This window comes from Cervus canadensis, chromosome 24, assembly GCF_019320065.1.
Source record: "Cervus canadensis isolate Bull #8, Minnesota chromosome 24, ASM1932006v1, whole genome shotgun sequence".
NCBI classification, from domain to species: Eukaryota; Metazoa; Chordata; class Mammalia; order Artiodactyla; family Cervidae; genus Cervus; species Cervus canadensis.
The window spans coordinates 24,184,205-24,200,375 of record NC_057409.1 but is presented as its reverse complement, the minus strand read 5'-3'; the positions used below and the strand labels follow the sequence as shown (position 1 = coordinate 24,200,375).

Below are 16,171 nucleotides of genomic sequence, written 5' to 3'. Positions count from 1 at the left end.
AAGCTCCATAAACATAATTTCTGTCTATCCTTGTTAGCTATTTCTACGGGGACTTTTAGAGTTTTACATTTTGTTTCATATCTCATCTTGGTGGTAATTAAGAACTTTCTCAAACATTTCATCAAGCTTTTGAAATACATGGTACCCACTGGAGGATTCTAGATCAAAATATTAAAGTAAGTTGGGGGTAAGACAAGGCAGACTGGCAGAAGCTTAGCTTCAGAAGAAAGATCTAATACCTCCCTATAAAATATGGAGAAGGAAATGGCAACCCACTCCAGTACTCTTGCCTGGAAAAGTCCATGGACAGAGGAGCCTGGCGGGCTGCAGTCCATGGGGTCACATGACTGAGCGTGTGTGCACAAGGGTAGAAGGAGACGGGTTGGTAGCAATAAAGTGGTAGAACTAAAAAAAATAATAATAAATAAAAATAAAATACGACAGAAACTAGTAGCTCTACTGAGTATTTAAAACCATGACTTTATAAACTGACCACAATAAAATGTGGGGCCTAGGGCAAAAGTAAGCGTCATATTGTTTAATGGTCACAGGGCCCTGGTACCAGCATCTCCCTTTAAACTCTTCTGTCTCCAAGTATCCACTCTCAAATATTTTGAATATGTGTGCATTTTTCTTTTACTTTAAGTGACTCCAAAGGCTATAACTACTAGACCATCACCGATTCTTAAAGGTTTTCTAAAAATGCTGTTATATTATTGTTTCCCAATGATGAACACACATCAAATGTCAAAAAATAAAAATCCCGAGTTAACCTCAAACATGTGCTCTAATCAGCTCTCTCGTTTCATTAGGGCAAAGAACGGGATCCTGGATTGCAGAAGTGATGGCGATGGTGGAAGCTCTGACATGTGAGGAGCATCTCTGTTTCTCTGGACTGGCTCTCCCCTGGCCTTCATGGACAAGGCAGCTTCACAGAGACACCCCATGTGTGTGGTACAAGCTGGCTGGACGTGGGGGTGGTAGTATCACCCACGGAGCCAGACACTGCTTTCTACTTTATTCAACATCAATGCACAAGTGGACTTCCTGTGGGGACGACTAAAGGGCATCCAGGAGAAGAGAAAGACCCTCGGGTAGACAACCCCACAGCACAGACTCAGCTTCACAAAAATGGCTCAATGTTGATTTCCACACAGGAGCAGGGCATGGTCAGCTCAAACTTGGTAATAACGTCGGGATGAAGGACCCCCAGCTTCCCGATGCTCTGACCCCGGGCAAAGATCTCCGCACATCGGCCGGGGAAGAACGCAGAGCCTGAAAGACAGAGAGAGAAAAATCAGTGCTTCTCCAGGCAAAAATGTCAATAGACATTTAACACTGAAAGCTTGCTAGTCGCCTTTAAACAATAACTATTCTTTAAACTCCAGGCTGTGAAACCAGCGTGCTCCCTCGCACTTTCTTTCTGGTCTTAAAAAGCATTTTCTTCAAGACACCCTCATAAGGAAAAGGTTAGGGGCAAACACGACAATGGGGACCCTGTGTTTTTTATCGCAATGGTCCAGACAGATGAAGAGGAGGAGGCTGAAGGAGCGGAGCTGGGAGGGGACTTGGGGGATGTGCAGACACGGAACTGCTCTGAAAGAGGACAAAGGGAAAAGGAAATGTAAAACCAACCCACTGTGCCTGTTGTGAACCTGTTCTGAAACAGGTTCTTCATAGTAACACTTGCTGGATGCAGAGTCTACACTGAATTCACGTCCTGTTTAGGACAGCACTCTTTTCTACCTCATTCCACAGAGAAACACAGGCTGCGCTGTCCTCGGCGGGCGCGGGCTTTGGGCGAGAATGTGACCCGCATTCCTGTGGGCAAGAGAACCTTCTAAGCAGTTCTGGCACATCTACTGTAAACCGCGGCAAAGGCCAGCCCCAACACAGGGCTGGCCTGACCCCTGATTTACTCAAGACCGGCACAAAGTCCCCTCTTCATTCGGGTGCCAATGACACGGATATGGCTGACTAACCCAGAAACAGTTCTTGAGGTTTAAACAGCTAAAAGATGACAGAGAGACACCCACGCCCCTGCACAGTCCTGCCGCACGCTCCGCGCTCTGCTGAGGGAAAGCAAATGCTGAGTCGTTTCTCTCCCCACCAGCCTGAAAATGGATCAGGTCCACAGCTCCCCACTGACTCAACCACAACGTCTACTCGTGTGAACTATGAAAATGCCGGGCCACAAGCCTCCAGCCTGCCATTTCTGAGCGAGTGCATTATTTATGAAAGAGTAGACAGCAGAGTCTCTGCTAATGGCTCCAAGGTCAGGACAATGAAGAAACAGAACTGGAGTGTGGCGGGGGGGGGGGGTAGTTACCATCAAATCAAAGTCAGCTAGAGACTTAGGAAGGAAGGATGTTTGTTTACATTCCTGAAAAACATTTTTAACTATCATTCTTAAAGAACCCCAAAGCAACCCAGCTGAAATATAAGGTGGTCTGCGTCTCATATCTCCCCAAACTAAGTAATTCTGCTTTACTATTAAAAGCAAGAATTTCAATGAACTGCATTTGAAGTTCATAATGGTTTGGCTGTGTGCATTAATCCACACTTGGAGAGAGGGGTCAAATGAAATAATACAGAAAGCATACTCATTGATAATGTATGGTCTTAGTGAGATACGAACACTGTTAAATCTGACAAAGATCCATGTTTTAATTCTGTCAAAATAAAAACCTAACTTAAAAGACAAAACCAGGCCAAACAAACTTAAGTTTGACTTTGCTGGCAGTCCAGTGGTTAAGAATCAGTGCTCCCAATGCAGGGGACATGGGTTCAGTTCCTGGTTGGGGAACTAAGATTCTGCATGCCATACAATGCGGCCAAAAAAAAAAAAAGACAAGACCACCCCCTCTCACACCAAATAAATCTTCAAATGACAAGTTTTTAAAAGTAGTGGTGGTGAGCAGTATAACCAAGAATTGTAGAGTTACAACCCTTACATAGAATTCTATCTGAATAAACTAAAGTATCTAAAAAAGCCTATTTTTAAAGGCCATTTGGAGAGGAAGTTTTGAAGAACTTTCCTGATAACCCTGCTATGTTTAAGAATCCTCACTGTACCAAAATCCTTCCTTTTTATCTGTCTTCCAATTCCAATTTGATTGGATTCATTTTAACTGAAGCATAAAACCAAACTATTTTAGAATCTAAGCCAGATGTGCTGGTTCTACAATGTTAGCAAAATAAAGCCCAAGAGATAAGAACTTTGGATTTTTAGTTCATAAAACAACTTTTCGAATCAGTGCTTTTTAAAGCAAAACCCAGTGACGTTCTTCTTTAGCTAGCAAGCATGACAATGCCAGCTGGCCCTCTCTCCAGAAGTTGGCACCGAACTCTACGGGAGCTCACTAACTGCTTAAAAACTTGATCAAACAAAAACAATCATATCACCAGATAGAATGTTCCTCCTTTCCAAAGAAAAGGCAAAAAGAACTGAAAATCATATCATGCATTATTTCAAACATATCCAAGTGTGGGAACGTTGTCAATGACACCAATACCAAAAGTCTCGGCCTCCTCAACTGCCCGGGGTCAGAGCACCTCCCTGCAGAGGAGCTGCTGCCCAGTGCGGGGTCGGGGGGCTCCCAAGGGGGTCCTCCGCCCTCTCATCCAATGCTCGCCGATCCTCCCCTGCCCATCCACACATAAAAACTAAACCCAGTGGTGAGGTTTCCATATGACTTCACTGGGCCGAAAACCATTTTAACCCATGATGGCAATTTTCACTTTTCTTGCCCTTTCTCATGTTTAACAAAGTCCTACGATTTTTTGATTGATGCCTCTGTTAAGTTAGCAGAAGGCTGAAGGTCTCTCTTCTTCAGACATAAGTTGAGAGGCACACAAAAGTGCCTTCAAGTTTGTAAGGGGTACAGAGAGACACTGTACCACTTGACTGATGTTGTATGTGAACTAGACATACTGAAAGAAGATTTCAAGTTACTAGAACATAAGCATTTCTTAGCGCTGTTAAAAAAAATCTTTATGGTTCAAACCAAACTTTGCAGGCAGAAGTGAATGGCTTCAAAGAAGGGCGGATGAAAGAGAGAACTGCTTCACTAACAACAACAAAAAAGTGAACACACCCCCGCTAAGGCAGCAATTAGGGCCGAGTTCAAAGATGGGCGCGCCTCCTCTGTCGGCAGGAGGGGAGCTCAGCACTTCAGTGAGCTCCCAGCGCTCCAGCCAGGACCCAGGCAACCTGAATCAGTCTTTCCAGAAGTAAAAGAAATCACATCTGAATGGAACCTAAACACGGGTCTAAGCTTATGAAAAATCAGACCTGGATGATAGCCGAAGACCCCTTTAATCTCACTGGCAAACAAAATTATTTCTGGAGAAAGAGAAGCCTACTGTGTCTAGAATCATAAAGTTGTTAATTCAAGGGAAACCACGCTGCCTTGTGAGTGGGAATTCTGAAATACGAATTCTACAAACTGCATTCTTTTAATCATTCATTTAAGCCCAGAGTTCCTGGTTTATTGTTGTACCAAGGTACATAAATACTACAATTTTCAACCTGTGCCCAAAACCTCTCCAGCCAAAAAGCCTCTCAGCCCAGTTTTCTACCCAGTTCTTTATACTGATTAAACCCTCGGCTTTGATAATATCCATCACAGCAAAATGGCTTCCAACGGAAAAACAGATTTGGGGAAAATAAGTGTTCTCTGTTGAAATACATGTGGAAAACCAGACAAAAGAAACATCAGTGAAGCACAAACAAGAATTTAATTTCCAGAACTTAGTGGGGTGTAAGTAAGTCCCTTAATTAAAGCTTTTGTAGCATCTCCGCCAGGTCTGTAATTGTCTCCCTGTGCTGAAACGGCAGGACCACTGGGAGGACCTTGGGGGAATTCTTGGGCCAGTAATCCCGCGCAGCACCCAGTCTTTAGCACATTTTCTGGCTAATTGACCTTCAAAGAGTTTGTGAGCTCCCTCTCTTGCCCGTTGCCAAACACCTTTCACAGTTTCTTTTTGCCCTCGTCTTTCTTTTGGAGTAATATTATAGGCCAGAAGTTTGGATAAGCTTGATGCATAGACTTTATTCCTGTAATTGCGTGAAGCATCGGAAGCAGAAGCTTAAGGTGGTAACTGAGCAGACCCCTAATCTGAAAGCTCCTTGGTGTTATCAAGCATGAGGCTCATAATTCCTTAATCTTTAACACCCCCTGCCCAGCTCCCCCCCATCGACTGTTTTCAACTAATTCATTTGGTACTTCATTTAATCCATCTCTAAAAATCACCCACAGTACAGTTTTACTTTCCCCTTTCTTCACATTACTAGTACATGCTTTGAGGTTCACACCCACATACTGTAACTGCCAGCAATCTGGTACTTTATCATTCAAATTTCCCATAATAAAAAGAACAAAATTAAAAGGAGGGTGAAGAACACTGGAGAAGGAATGTCAGCATATCATACACATCACAGCAAGTAACAGAAGCTATCATCATGAGCTTTAATAAAAATAACCACCCATAAGCCCCCGAATTCAGGGACAAAACACAAAATGCTAAGTTATATAGATAGAGTAAGCCACTGGGCCAAGAGAAAGTGTTTTAAATTTGTTCTAAATGACTATGTAAATAATATGGGGTGGGAGGAAGGAAAAATCACTTAACAGGCTGACTCTTGGGCCAGCACCCACCCAAACCCAATCCTTTCCATCTACCAAGTTCCTAATTCTAATACAACTAGATCTATATAAAATTATCCAGTCTGTGGTCCAATAACCCGGCCTAGGAAATCACACGAAAGAAAAAAAAGAAAACCCAGTGTTCCATTTCTGGAGTGAAACTGACAGAGTAGGTGACAGGCCAAGAGCAGAATGGGGCTCTGATCATAATTTTCCGTGAAGGACTTTTTCCTGGTTTCCCCTCCCTTTTTGATAAGGTAGCAACTATGACTAACTATGCTGCCAGCACATCAACCTCACTTTCCTTTTCTAAATAATTTAAAGGAAAAAAGAAGACAAAATATAGGGCTTAAGAAAACTGACCACACACTTATGTGAGCAAGGTATCATTCTTAAGGGTGGTGGTTCTCAAAAGTTTTAGAACCAGGAGTTTTTTTTATTGTTTTTTGAAGTGCCTCAATGCAATGAGGGAGCACCCAAGGGGGAAAAGGCACAATATAGGTAAGACATTAACTTAGAAAAAGGTTTAGGAACATCAGGAGGAAAAACTGCCATAACTACCATGATATAAACACACACGTTTTTTTCATATCTTAGTATACTCCAGATTGGAATAAAAGTTCCACTCTGCAAAGACCATTTAATTTGTAAGTGGAGACTAAATAATTTCCAACTGGTAATATAAAACACCCACTTTCCCCAGACATACAGAAGTCTTCACCTTACATCTGATGTGAAATATTTATGGCACCTAAAGTCTTTAAAGAGAGGAGGCCTAATCCCTTGAGTGTAATGGCTATCTTTCATCCCTTTCTGAAGATCAAAAGAAAGAAAAGCCCCTTACACAACTTTACAGTGCTAATCCCAACACACCTGCAGACATCATTAACCCTTAAATCGGAGACAACTGGACGGGAGAGGAGTGCTGGGCCCATTTACCCCTACCGAACGGGCTCAGAGAGGGAGCCTGTGCTCACAGTGACACTGATCAATTCAGTTCAGTCACTCAGTCATGTCTGACTCTTTGCAACCCAAAGGACTGCAGCATGCCAGGCTTTCCCGTCCATCACCAACTCCCAGAGTCCACCCAAACCCATGTCCATCGAGTCGGTGATGCCATCCAACCATCTCATCCTCTGCCATCCCTTTCTCCTCCTGCCTTCAATCTTTCCCAGCATCAGGGTTTTTTCCAATGAGTCAGTTCTTAGCATCAAGTGGCCAAAGTATTGGAGTTGCAGCTTCAGCATCAGTCCTTCCAATGAATGTTCAGGACTGATTTCCTTAGGGATTGACTGGCTGGGTCTCCTTGCAGGCCAAGGGACTCTCAAGAGTCTTGGTGCTCAGCTTTCTTCATAGTCCAACTCTCACATCCACACATGACTACTGGAAAAACCATAGCTTTGACTACATAGACCTTTGTTGGCAAAGTAATGTCTCTGCTTTTTAATATGCTGTCTAGGCTGGTCATAGCTTTACTTCCAAGGAGCAAGAATCTTTTAATTTCATGGCTGTAGTCACCATCTGCAGTGATTTTGGAGCCCCCCAAAATAAAGTCTGTCACTGTTTCCATTGTTTCCCCATCTATTTGCCATGAAGTGAAGGGACCGGATGCCATGATCTTAGTTTTCTGAATGTTGAGTTTTAAGCCAACTTTTTCACTTTCCTCTTTCACTTTCATCAAGAGACTCTTTAGTTCTTATTCACTTTCTTCCATAAGGGTGGCGTCATCTGCGTATCTGAGGTTATTGATATTTCTCCCAGCAATCTTGATTCCAGCTTGTGCTTCATCCAGGCCGGTATTTCACATGATGTACTCTGCATATAAGTAAGCAGGGTGACAATATACAGCCTTGACATACTCCTTTCCTAATTTGGAACCAGTCTGTTGTTCCATGTCCAGTTCTAACTGTTGCTTCTTGACCTGCATACAGGTTTCTCAGGAGGCAGGTCAGGTGGTCTGGTATTCCCACTTCTTTAACAGTTTGTTGTGATCAACACAGTCAAAGACTTTGGCGAAGTCAATAAAGCAGAAGTAGATGTTTTTCTGGAACTCTTGCTTTTTTGATGATCCAACGGATGTTGGCAATTTGATCTCTGGGTCCTCTGCCTTTTCTAAATCCAGCTTGAACATCTGGAAGTTCATGATTCACGTACTGCTGAAGCCTGGCTTGGAGAATTTTGAGCATTACTTTGCTAACAAGTGAGATGAGTGCAATTCTATCAACAGGGCAGGGCAAAATCTGTCCTGCAAATAAGGACTGGGTCCTATCGGGCTTTATGCTTAAAAAGGAAATCAGCAAAGTCTAGACTACCTAGCTTCTAACTAATGGAGAAATGTCTTCAACAAGGAACCATTTTTTTTAAGAGATCACCACAATTGCCTTATGACTAAACATTTAGAATCATGACTGCAAAATTTCCGAGTTTTACTTAGTACAAGGAAACTTATAGTTTATTTCCATGGCTATCACCTTTTGATATCTGTCATTTTATTTACTTATTATTTTTTTTATTACCGTGTAACTGACCTACAACACCGTGTTAGCTCCAGGGGTACAGCATGGTGACTCAGTATTTCTATACATCACAAAACGATCACCACTCTTAGGATCTATTTTAAAGTCTAATCTTAACTATGTTTCTCTCATACACACCAAGGAAAGACTGGGGGCTGAAGGAGAAGGGGGTGACAGAGGATGAGATGGTTGGATGGCATCACCCACTCAATGGACATGAGTTTGAGCAAGCTCCAGCAGATTGTGAAGGACAGGGAAGCCTGGCACACCGCAGTCCATGGGGTCACAAAGAGTCAGACACGATTGAACGACTGAACAACCACAACAAAGTCAAAGAAACAGATCCAACATGGAGTCAGGTGTCACTCTTCCCTGTTACAGCCTTACTGCTGAGTGCTCACAAGGGAGGAATAAAGCAGACAGACGCACAGAGAAGTCAGGCAATGCAGGCAACTGACCTGGAAAGACAGCTCCACGTGGGCACCTTGTTCCGGTCCTCGTGAAGGTCCTCCTAGCCTGGGTTCCCGAACTGCCCCTGAATCCTTGGTAGCAAATCCCCCATGTCTTTTACTTATGACCTGAGCGACTGAACAATAATTCTAAAATAACGCCCTCATCCTACATCTGTCTTGCACTTAAACCATTCCCCCCCAAATTTTCACATTTCTTAAAGTGTTCATAGGACAGATACAGAATCACAACCTCAAAAATAAAAGGTATAGATCATCCTGCTTTCCAGGGTCAATAAAATGGGTCTTTCCAACTCTTTCATCTGATAAAAACCTTTAAAGCACATCAAAATGTGCAGAATTTATTACTTTCCCCACAGTTATAGTGAAATAATAAAAACAACAATAAAGAGACTATTCTACGGCTAATTAAGGAAAGCCTGGAAATGTTGTGTATTTGAGATTGTATCTATAACTTCACAATTAGTTAACTTTTCAACTGAGACTTTTGGTCAACATGGAATAAACGTAACTTCAAGCATGCCATTAGGATAGATGTGCTGTAGTTTCAGAATTAAATTTCAGCTGATAAGTAGGGCGTGTTAGAAGAGAAAGAAGAGAATAATAATGAGATTGTGAAAACAAAGTACCCTACTTTTGACTCATCTTCCCCCCAGTAAAGGGAGTGACTTGATCCCAGTGCAGCCCTGGCCAAGCCCCCAAGGACAGGCAAGTTACAGATGGAAAAAGCAGAGCACAAGAAGATTAGTGGACTGCCCGAGGCAGGCAACAGTATAGGCCCAAGAGTGACGCCTCTGTGTGGCCCGAGGCACAGAAGGCCCACGAACAGTGTTTTCAAACCTTTGGTCAAGCTGTCCATTTCATGTGTGCAAACTTCTTCTGGTTTAAAATTAAAGAAACAAACAACACTTAAATAAAACACCGACAACCACTAGCCTTAGGACATAATAACATAAGCTCTGCAATATTATTAACATAATGTAATACAGACAAACCTAGAGCTTTTCCAAGGAAAAAGACACTACATTAAAAAAAATCCCATATAACACAGGCATCCTTAAAGAATAAGTTTCAGATTCCTGAAACAAGGCTGGAATAATCTGAGTGGATAAAGAAGCACCATAGTAACACCATCTAAAAAGGGGAAGAAAGTGTGCTGTTACACTAGACCCTGTGGCAGAGGCTGCTTCTGAAACATTTAAACTCCTGCAGAATCTTAAAACTGGAAATGACCCTGGCAGTGATTTTGTCCATGCTTTATCTCAGATATGAGAAAATGGATACCAAAGAGGTTAAGAAAACCAGCCAGCCAGGTAACAGTCAAGCTGAGGACCCAGTTCCTTCTTGAGTCTGTGACTTTTAGCCAAAGATGCCTTTCTGAAGCGCAGCTCTAACATCTACCCTGAGGGAACTCTGGGGAGTGATCAGCCATTCCAAAATGCTTTCCCAAGTTCTTAGTCTGCCTCTCCCTGTACAGACAGGACAGATACTATCATTCCCATTTTACAGATGAAGAAACTGGCACAAAGGGATTAAGTCCTAAATCACATGGGCTAACACTACAGAAGAACCTGACCCAACACACAGGAGTTACTGTTACTATGGACAGGGAAGCCTGGCATGCAGGAGTCCATGCAGTCACAAAGAGTCGGATACAACTGAGCTACTGAACTGAACTGATCTTGTTTTGTACAACATTGATTTAAAGAAAAAAACTGTCCCTTGTATAGTACCAATTACTTCCTTTTTTCAGTTCCACTGGTGGAACTGGAAGAATAAAAAAAAGGCATCAAAGCAGTCCAGGAAAATAATTCCAAGAGAAAATCTTTGTTCAGAGAATACAATTCATAAACAAGCTAGGAGCCTTTGGGAATTAACAGAATGAGCAGAAACCCTTGTCTTCTGGAAGGAGAATACCAAGGTATAGTGGCTGCAATAACAACATTGATAAAACATTTAACAGCTACTGATGAATACTGGGCACATCAACACTGGTCTCACAGAACAGGAAATAGGAAGTTCTAGAGACATTCAGAGCAAGGCATTTTACCTGCTGTTTTTGCTGAACTGTTTACTCTTTATGGCTGGCTTCAACATCACTCAAAATAAAAATACTGTAACTACTGTAACAATCACAGTTTGCTGTTTAAAGAAACGCAAATAATTAATTAATGTCTGTCTATTTGCTGATGCTTCCCTAGAGGCTCAGATGGTAAAGCATCTGCCTGCAATGAGGGAGACCTGGGTTTGATCCCTGGGTCGGGAAGATCTGCTGGAGAAGGAAATGATAACCCACTCCACTATTCTTGCCTAGAAAATCCCATGGACAGAGGAGCCTGATCGGCTACAGGCCATGGGGTTGCACAGAGTCAGATACAACTTGGCAACTAAACAACATTTGCTGATATACTGGGCTGTGTTGCTGTTTCCCATGTTTCTCCTTTCCTTGTTCCTAAATATAAGGAAGTGTGTGCGTGGCTGTCAAGCAGGTGTAGTTTCAGAAGGTGGAGAGAGTTTTTCTATTCCACTAAATTTGCCCCACCCTTTTTAAAGCTAATAACCTGACATTTCCATAGAGGGACCACAATTCCTCCTTTCACAATGAGAAAGGGCTAAAAATTAAACCAACTTCACACTAGTATGTATCAACTGAACCTTAAGTCAGATTCTTTCTTGAAATGAAATTTTCTTTAAAAACAAAAAAAGGCAGAATGTTTACAGTGAGAGTCCTGGAGGGGCAGGAAGGAATGGAAGAAGGAAAACCTAAGACAAAGGCAGGGTCACCAAGGCTGTAAGTGCTGGAGGGCTGGGGTCTGAAGACAAACTGCCCATTCCACATGCGGCCTATCTGGCCTCAAAGAACTCCCGGCAGGACGAGGACATTCCTGACCCTGATCCACGACCACCCAGGGCTGGTGGGTGCTTGGAAATGTTTCTAGGAGGGGGACAGGTTGTCCAAGTCACCCAAGTGACTATTACAATTTATTTCTCAAGAGCAGGAGACCAGACCACAGCCAATGAACACTACGGTAAAGCTAACTAATTCATCAAGATCAGAACCACAATAGGGCCCTGCCTGGATGAAGTCAGATCGTCTGCCTGTCATTCATAGAAAATCATCAGGGATGCTTTAAATGAATGTCAATCTGTGGGATTCCTGCAATGACGTAATATACAGAAGGCTATCTCTCTAAAGGTAGCCTAACGGGGCAGAAGAAATGTGCTGACAGATAAAAGAAACTCCAGAGAAGACAGATATTAACAGATGTCTGATCAAGGTTCTGCTTCCCCACTGCCCCAAAGTCCACAGTAAAATGTGTATTTCTCATTTTTAAACGAAGCAGACTCTGAATTAATATGAGATTTACAAAATACCAGTGCAAGCATTGCTTAAGGCTTCTACAGTCTTGTCTGTTAATACTGGGAAAATAATGGTCAAAATGTACTTTATCGTAGGCTATGTTCTAAGGACAAAAAGAACTGAAGATAAAGCTTTAAACTGTTTCTAATAATTATATTATTAGTAATAATAACTGATATTATTCTGAATAAAGATGGATAGAGTAATAATATAAATTCATCAGGAACCAAGATTTTCAATGTAAAAAAAAAAAACAAACCTTATAAAGCCCAACATATTAAATAAAAATCCTCTAATCCTAAATATAAATTGAAACTGTCCATATGAAATCAATGTTTTTCTTTAAAAAACAGAATTTTTTTTTTCACAAAAAGGTTTTCTTCAGCTCTGCACTTTAAAAAGTCCTAGAAACAAAGACTCACTCAGTAGCAATGAGCAACCTTAGCACCTAGATTATGATCTAAATTTGATTTCCCACTAAAGGGAACCAGGGCCACTTGGCGATATAGCGGATTCCAGGTCTGAGGCAGAAACTATATAAGATGAGCCCAGAAATATATCTCCTATATTATAACCCACTTTCAAAAAAGCACCACCATATATAACTACTTTCTCCCTTTCACTTTAGTAAGAGCCTCCCTGCCAAGAACAGTTTCTCAAGGCTCACAAAGTCCTCCTCCCGCTTCCAGAATAATCTAGCCCTAAAGGGGCCAAGGAAGGCAGAGATCCCCACACTCGGGGTGGGCACTGGGTGTCAGAGCTACAGGGGGCGGGGAGGGCACCCACAGATGAGAGGGGACAGCCACAAGTGGGCAGGCAAGGGGCCGCTAGAGTCTGAGAGTGAGTGATGAGCCAGGCAGACACTCAGGGTGCAAGACAGGGTTCAGTTACAAACTGGGGCAATGAGCAAGTAAGTGAAAAAATTACAAACCACGGGAACCGGGTGTTTCACTGCTGGAGAAGTCAGGTGTAAACACGAAAGGGAGGAAACTGTAATGAGCCCTAGGGTGCTGACCCGGGACGGAGGTGTTAACATGGGCTTAGGGCTTTCAAAACACACAGATGCAGGAGTAAATGAGTAGATACAGGTATGTCTGTGTGCACCTAGAAGCCTAACGTGGCTTTCAGACACCACTCCCCACCAAAAGGAACCAGGATGGAGAAATGGGACGATGGAAAGTTCAAGATAAGCCCGGAATATCCTCTTATGCCCAAAGTAAGAGAGTGCTAATAATAATAAAGAATAATAGGAACATGTTAAAAGGACACAGAAGCCAGCTTGAAGGGATTCCCACTGGCCAAAGTGAGGACAACATGAGCATCAGAATAAGTAACAGATTAAAAGACACTGCTCCTTGGAAGAAAAGGTATGACAAACCCACACAGTATATTAAAAAGCAGAGACAGAGACATCACTTTGCTGACAAAGGTCCATCTAGTCAAAGCTATGGTTTTTCCAGTAGTCATGTACGGATGTGAGAGTTGGACCATAAAGAAGGCTGAGTGCTGGATTACTGATGCTTTTGAACTATGGTGCTGGAGAAGACTCTTGAGAGTCCCTTGGACAGCAAGGAGATCAAAGCAGTCAATCCTAAAGGAAATAAATCCTGAATACTCATTAGAAGGACTGTTGCTGAAGCTGAAGCTCCAATACTTTGGCCACCTGATGCGAAGAGCTGACTCGCTGTAAAAGACCCTGGTGCTGGGAAAGACTGAAGGCAGGAGAAGGGGGTGACAGAGGATGAGATGGTTGCATGCAACTCAACGGAAATGAGTTTAAGCAAACTCCAGGAGATAGTGAAGGACAGGGAAGCCTGGCATGTTGCAGTACATGTGGTTGCAAAGAGGCAGACAGGACTGAGCAACTGAACAACAAGAACAAAATACATTGAATGAAACAGGGAATAATGAATCTGTACTGAGATAGATAAACAAATAGGAAGACTGATTAGGAACAACATTTACATAATTTCAATGCTCTTCTCCTCAAAATGCTTATTAATGATAAGGGAGAGAGGAATAAGTTGAAAGTAAATAAGCTCAGTAGACACAAGCTTGATCAAGTGATTAAAGTTAACTGCCTCAGCTGTCAGATAAATAGACACTGGGTGCCACTGACAGGATGCACTGAGAAGACAGCGTTACTTCTAAAACATCCTTTCAAAGATGCCTAACTTGAATCTACTGGGAAGAAAACATCTGACAACCCCAAACTGAGGGACACACTATGAAATAAGTGTCAAGGTCATGAAAGTCAAGGAGAGACTATTCTAGAACTCTCCAGAAGGAGGCTAATGACATGACATTACAGCTAAAGTGATTCTTTGATATAAAGGATAACTGATAAAACTTGCACAAGGTGTAAGGATTAAATGGAGTTAACATTAACATAAAAGATATTTTTCTGGTTTTGGTGACTATATTTTGGTTATGGAGTTACACAATGTTCTTGTTTGTAAGAAATACACACTAATGTATTAAGGGGGTATGGGTTGGCAGTTTACTCTCAAACAGTTCAGAAAAAAGTTTTTTGTCCTGCATCTGCTTTTTTTTTTAATAAGCTTGTAACTGTTTCAAAACTTTTACAGAAGCTTTTGCACAGCAAAGGAAACCATGAACAAAATGGAAAGGCAACCTACCCACTGAGAGAAAATATTTACAAATAATGTGACTGACAAGGAATTAATGTTGAATATATACAAAAGATCATGCAACTCAGTAACAACAACAAACAAATGAATAACCCAATAAAATTGGGCAGAAGACCTAAACAGACATTTCTCCAAAAACATACAGATAGCCAACAGGCACATGAAAATATGTTCAACCCTGCTAACTAGCAGAGAAATGCAAATCAAAACTACAATGAGGTATCACATCACACTGGTCAGAAGGGCCATCAAAAAGTCTATGAATAGTAAATGTTGGAGAAGGTGTGGAGAAAAACGAACAGGTACATCACTATGGAGAACAGTAGGGAAGTTCCTTAAAAAACTAAAAGTAGAATTACCATATAATCCAGCAATCCCACTCCTAGGCATATATCTGAACAAAACTCTAACTAAAATAGATACATGCACCCCAATGTTCATAGCAGCACTATTTACAATAGCCAAGACATGGAATCAACCTATGTGCCCATCAACAGGTAAATGGACAAAGAATATGTGGCATATGAAGTCACTGGAATACTACTCAGCCATAAAAAAGAATGAAATAATGCCATTTGCGGCAACATGGATGGATCTAGAGAATATCATACTAAGAGAAGACAAATATTTTATCCCATGTGTAATCTAAAAAAGAGTATAAATGAACCGATTCACAAAACCAACTCAGAGAGAAAGAAAACAATCTTGACTACCAAAGGGGAAGGTGGTGAGATAAACTGGGAGTATGGGATTAACAGATGCAAACTACCATGTATAAAATAAACAACAAGGATTTACTGTATAGCACCGAGAACTATACTCAGTATCTTGTAATAAGCTATAATGGAAAAGAACAGAAAAAGAAAAAAAAACCTGAGTAGTACAAATCACCCTAAAAACCCTCTCAAGTTTTGGGATTTGGGTCGCTGAAACTGCAGAATGAATTTATTTTGCAGCTCTTTATATTTGGGCCATAGCCTTTTCTACAGAACAGTGGAGGCCAAGGCCTAAGAAGCAGGAAAAAAAGGAGAACACGGTGTTAAACAAAAATACCTTTCTCTCTTTTTTGCCCAGCACATACAGTTAAACTGAAGTAACTCCAAAGTACACTGTAAGTCACAGCACACACTTTCAATGGGGGATGAAAACTGGTTCTTGGTGGGGGAGGCAGGTATGAAAACAATCTTACATTACAATGGTTTAGAGACCCCCAAAGCTGAACCCTACTTAACAAAACTATTCTCCTTAGTATTCAGTTCGTCTCACTGGCTTATCTTGGGCTTCACGGGAGCAGCACTGGCGTGGAAAACATAGCTAACGTGTGCAAGACCAGTGCTCTTAACCATGGTGACAGACGGCTCAGGTCCTGTCACTGGAAGACTATCGAGTGCTCAACTTGGAGGTCATGCTAAGAGGTGACCTGCATGTGCCAGGAGTCACCGTCGGCTGCCTTGTATGTCGTTTATGTATGATCCTGAGAGCTTCTGCACACAGCTCAGGCTTTGAGAAGTAAATAGAAACAGTT

The 16,171-nt window shown here is 41.9% G+C and overlaps 1 protein-coding gene across 2 annotated transcripts in view; it reads right to left on the bottom strand.

Moving 5' to 3' along the window:
• Positions 1–948: 948 nt before the first annotated feature.
• Positions 949–16,171, bottom strand: part of FARSB (phenylalanyl-tRNA synthetase subunit beta) — a 68,355-nt gene continuing 53,132 nt past the window's right edge. For both annotated transcript variants that reach the window (XM_043445037.1, XM_043445038.1), the window contains one exon: positions 949–1,275. In XM_043445037.1, coding sequence (XP_043300972.1) covers positions 1,124–1,275 — 152 coding nt within the window. In that variant the 3' untranslated portion in view covers positions 949–1,123. The remainder of the gene's footprint in view (positions 1,276–16,171) is intronic.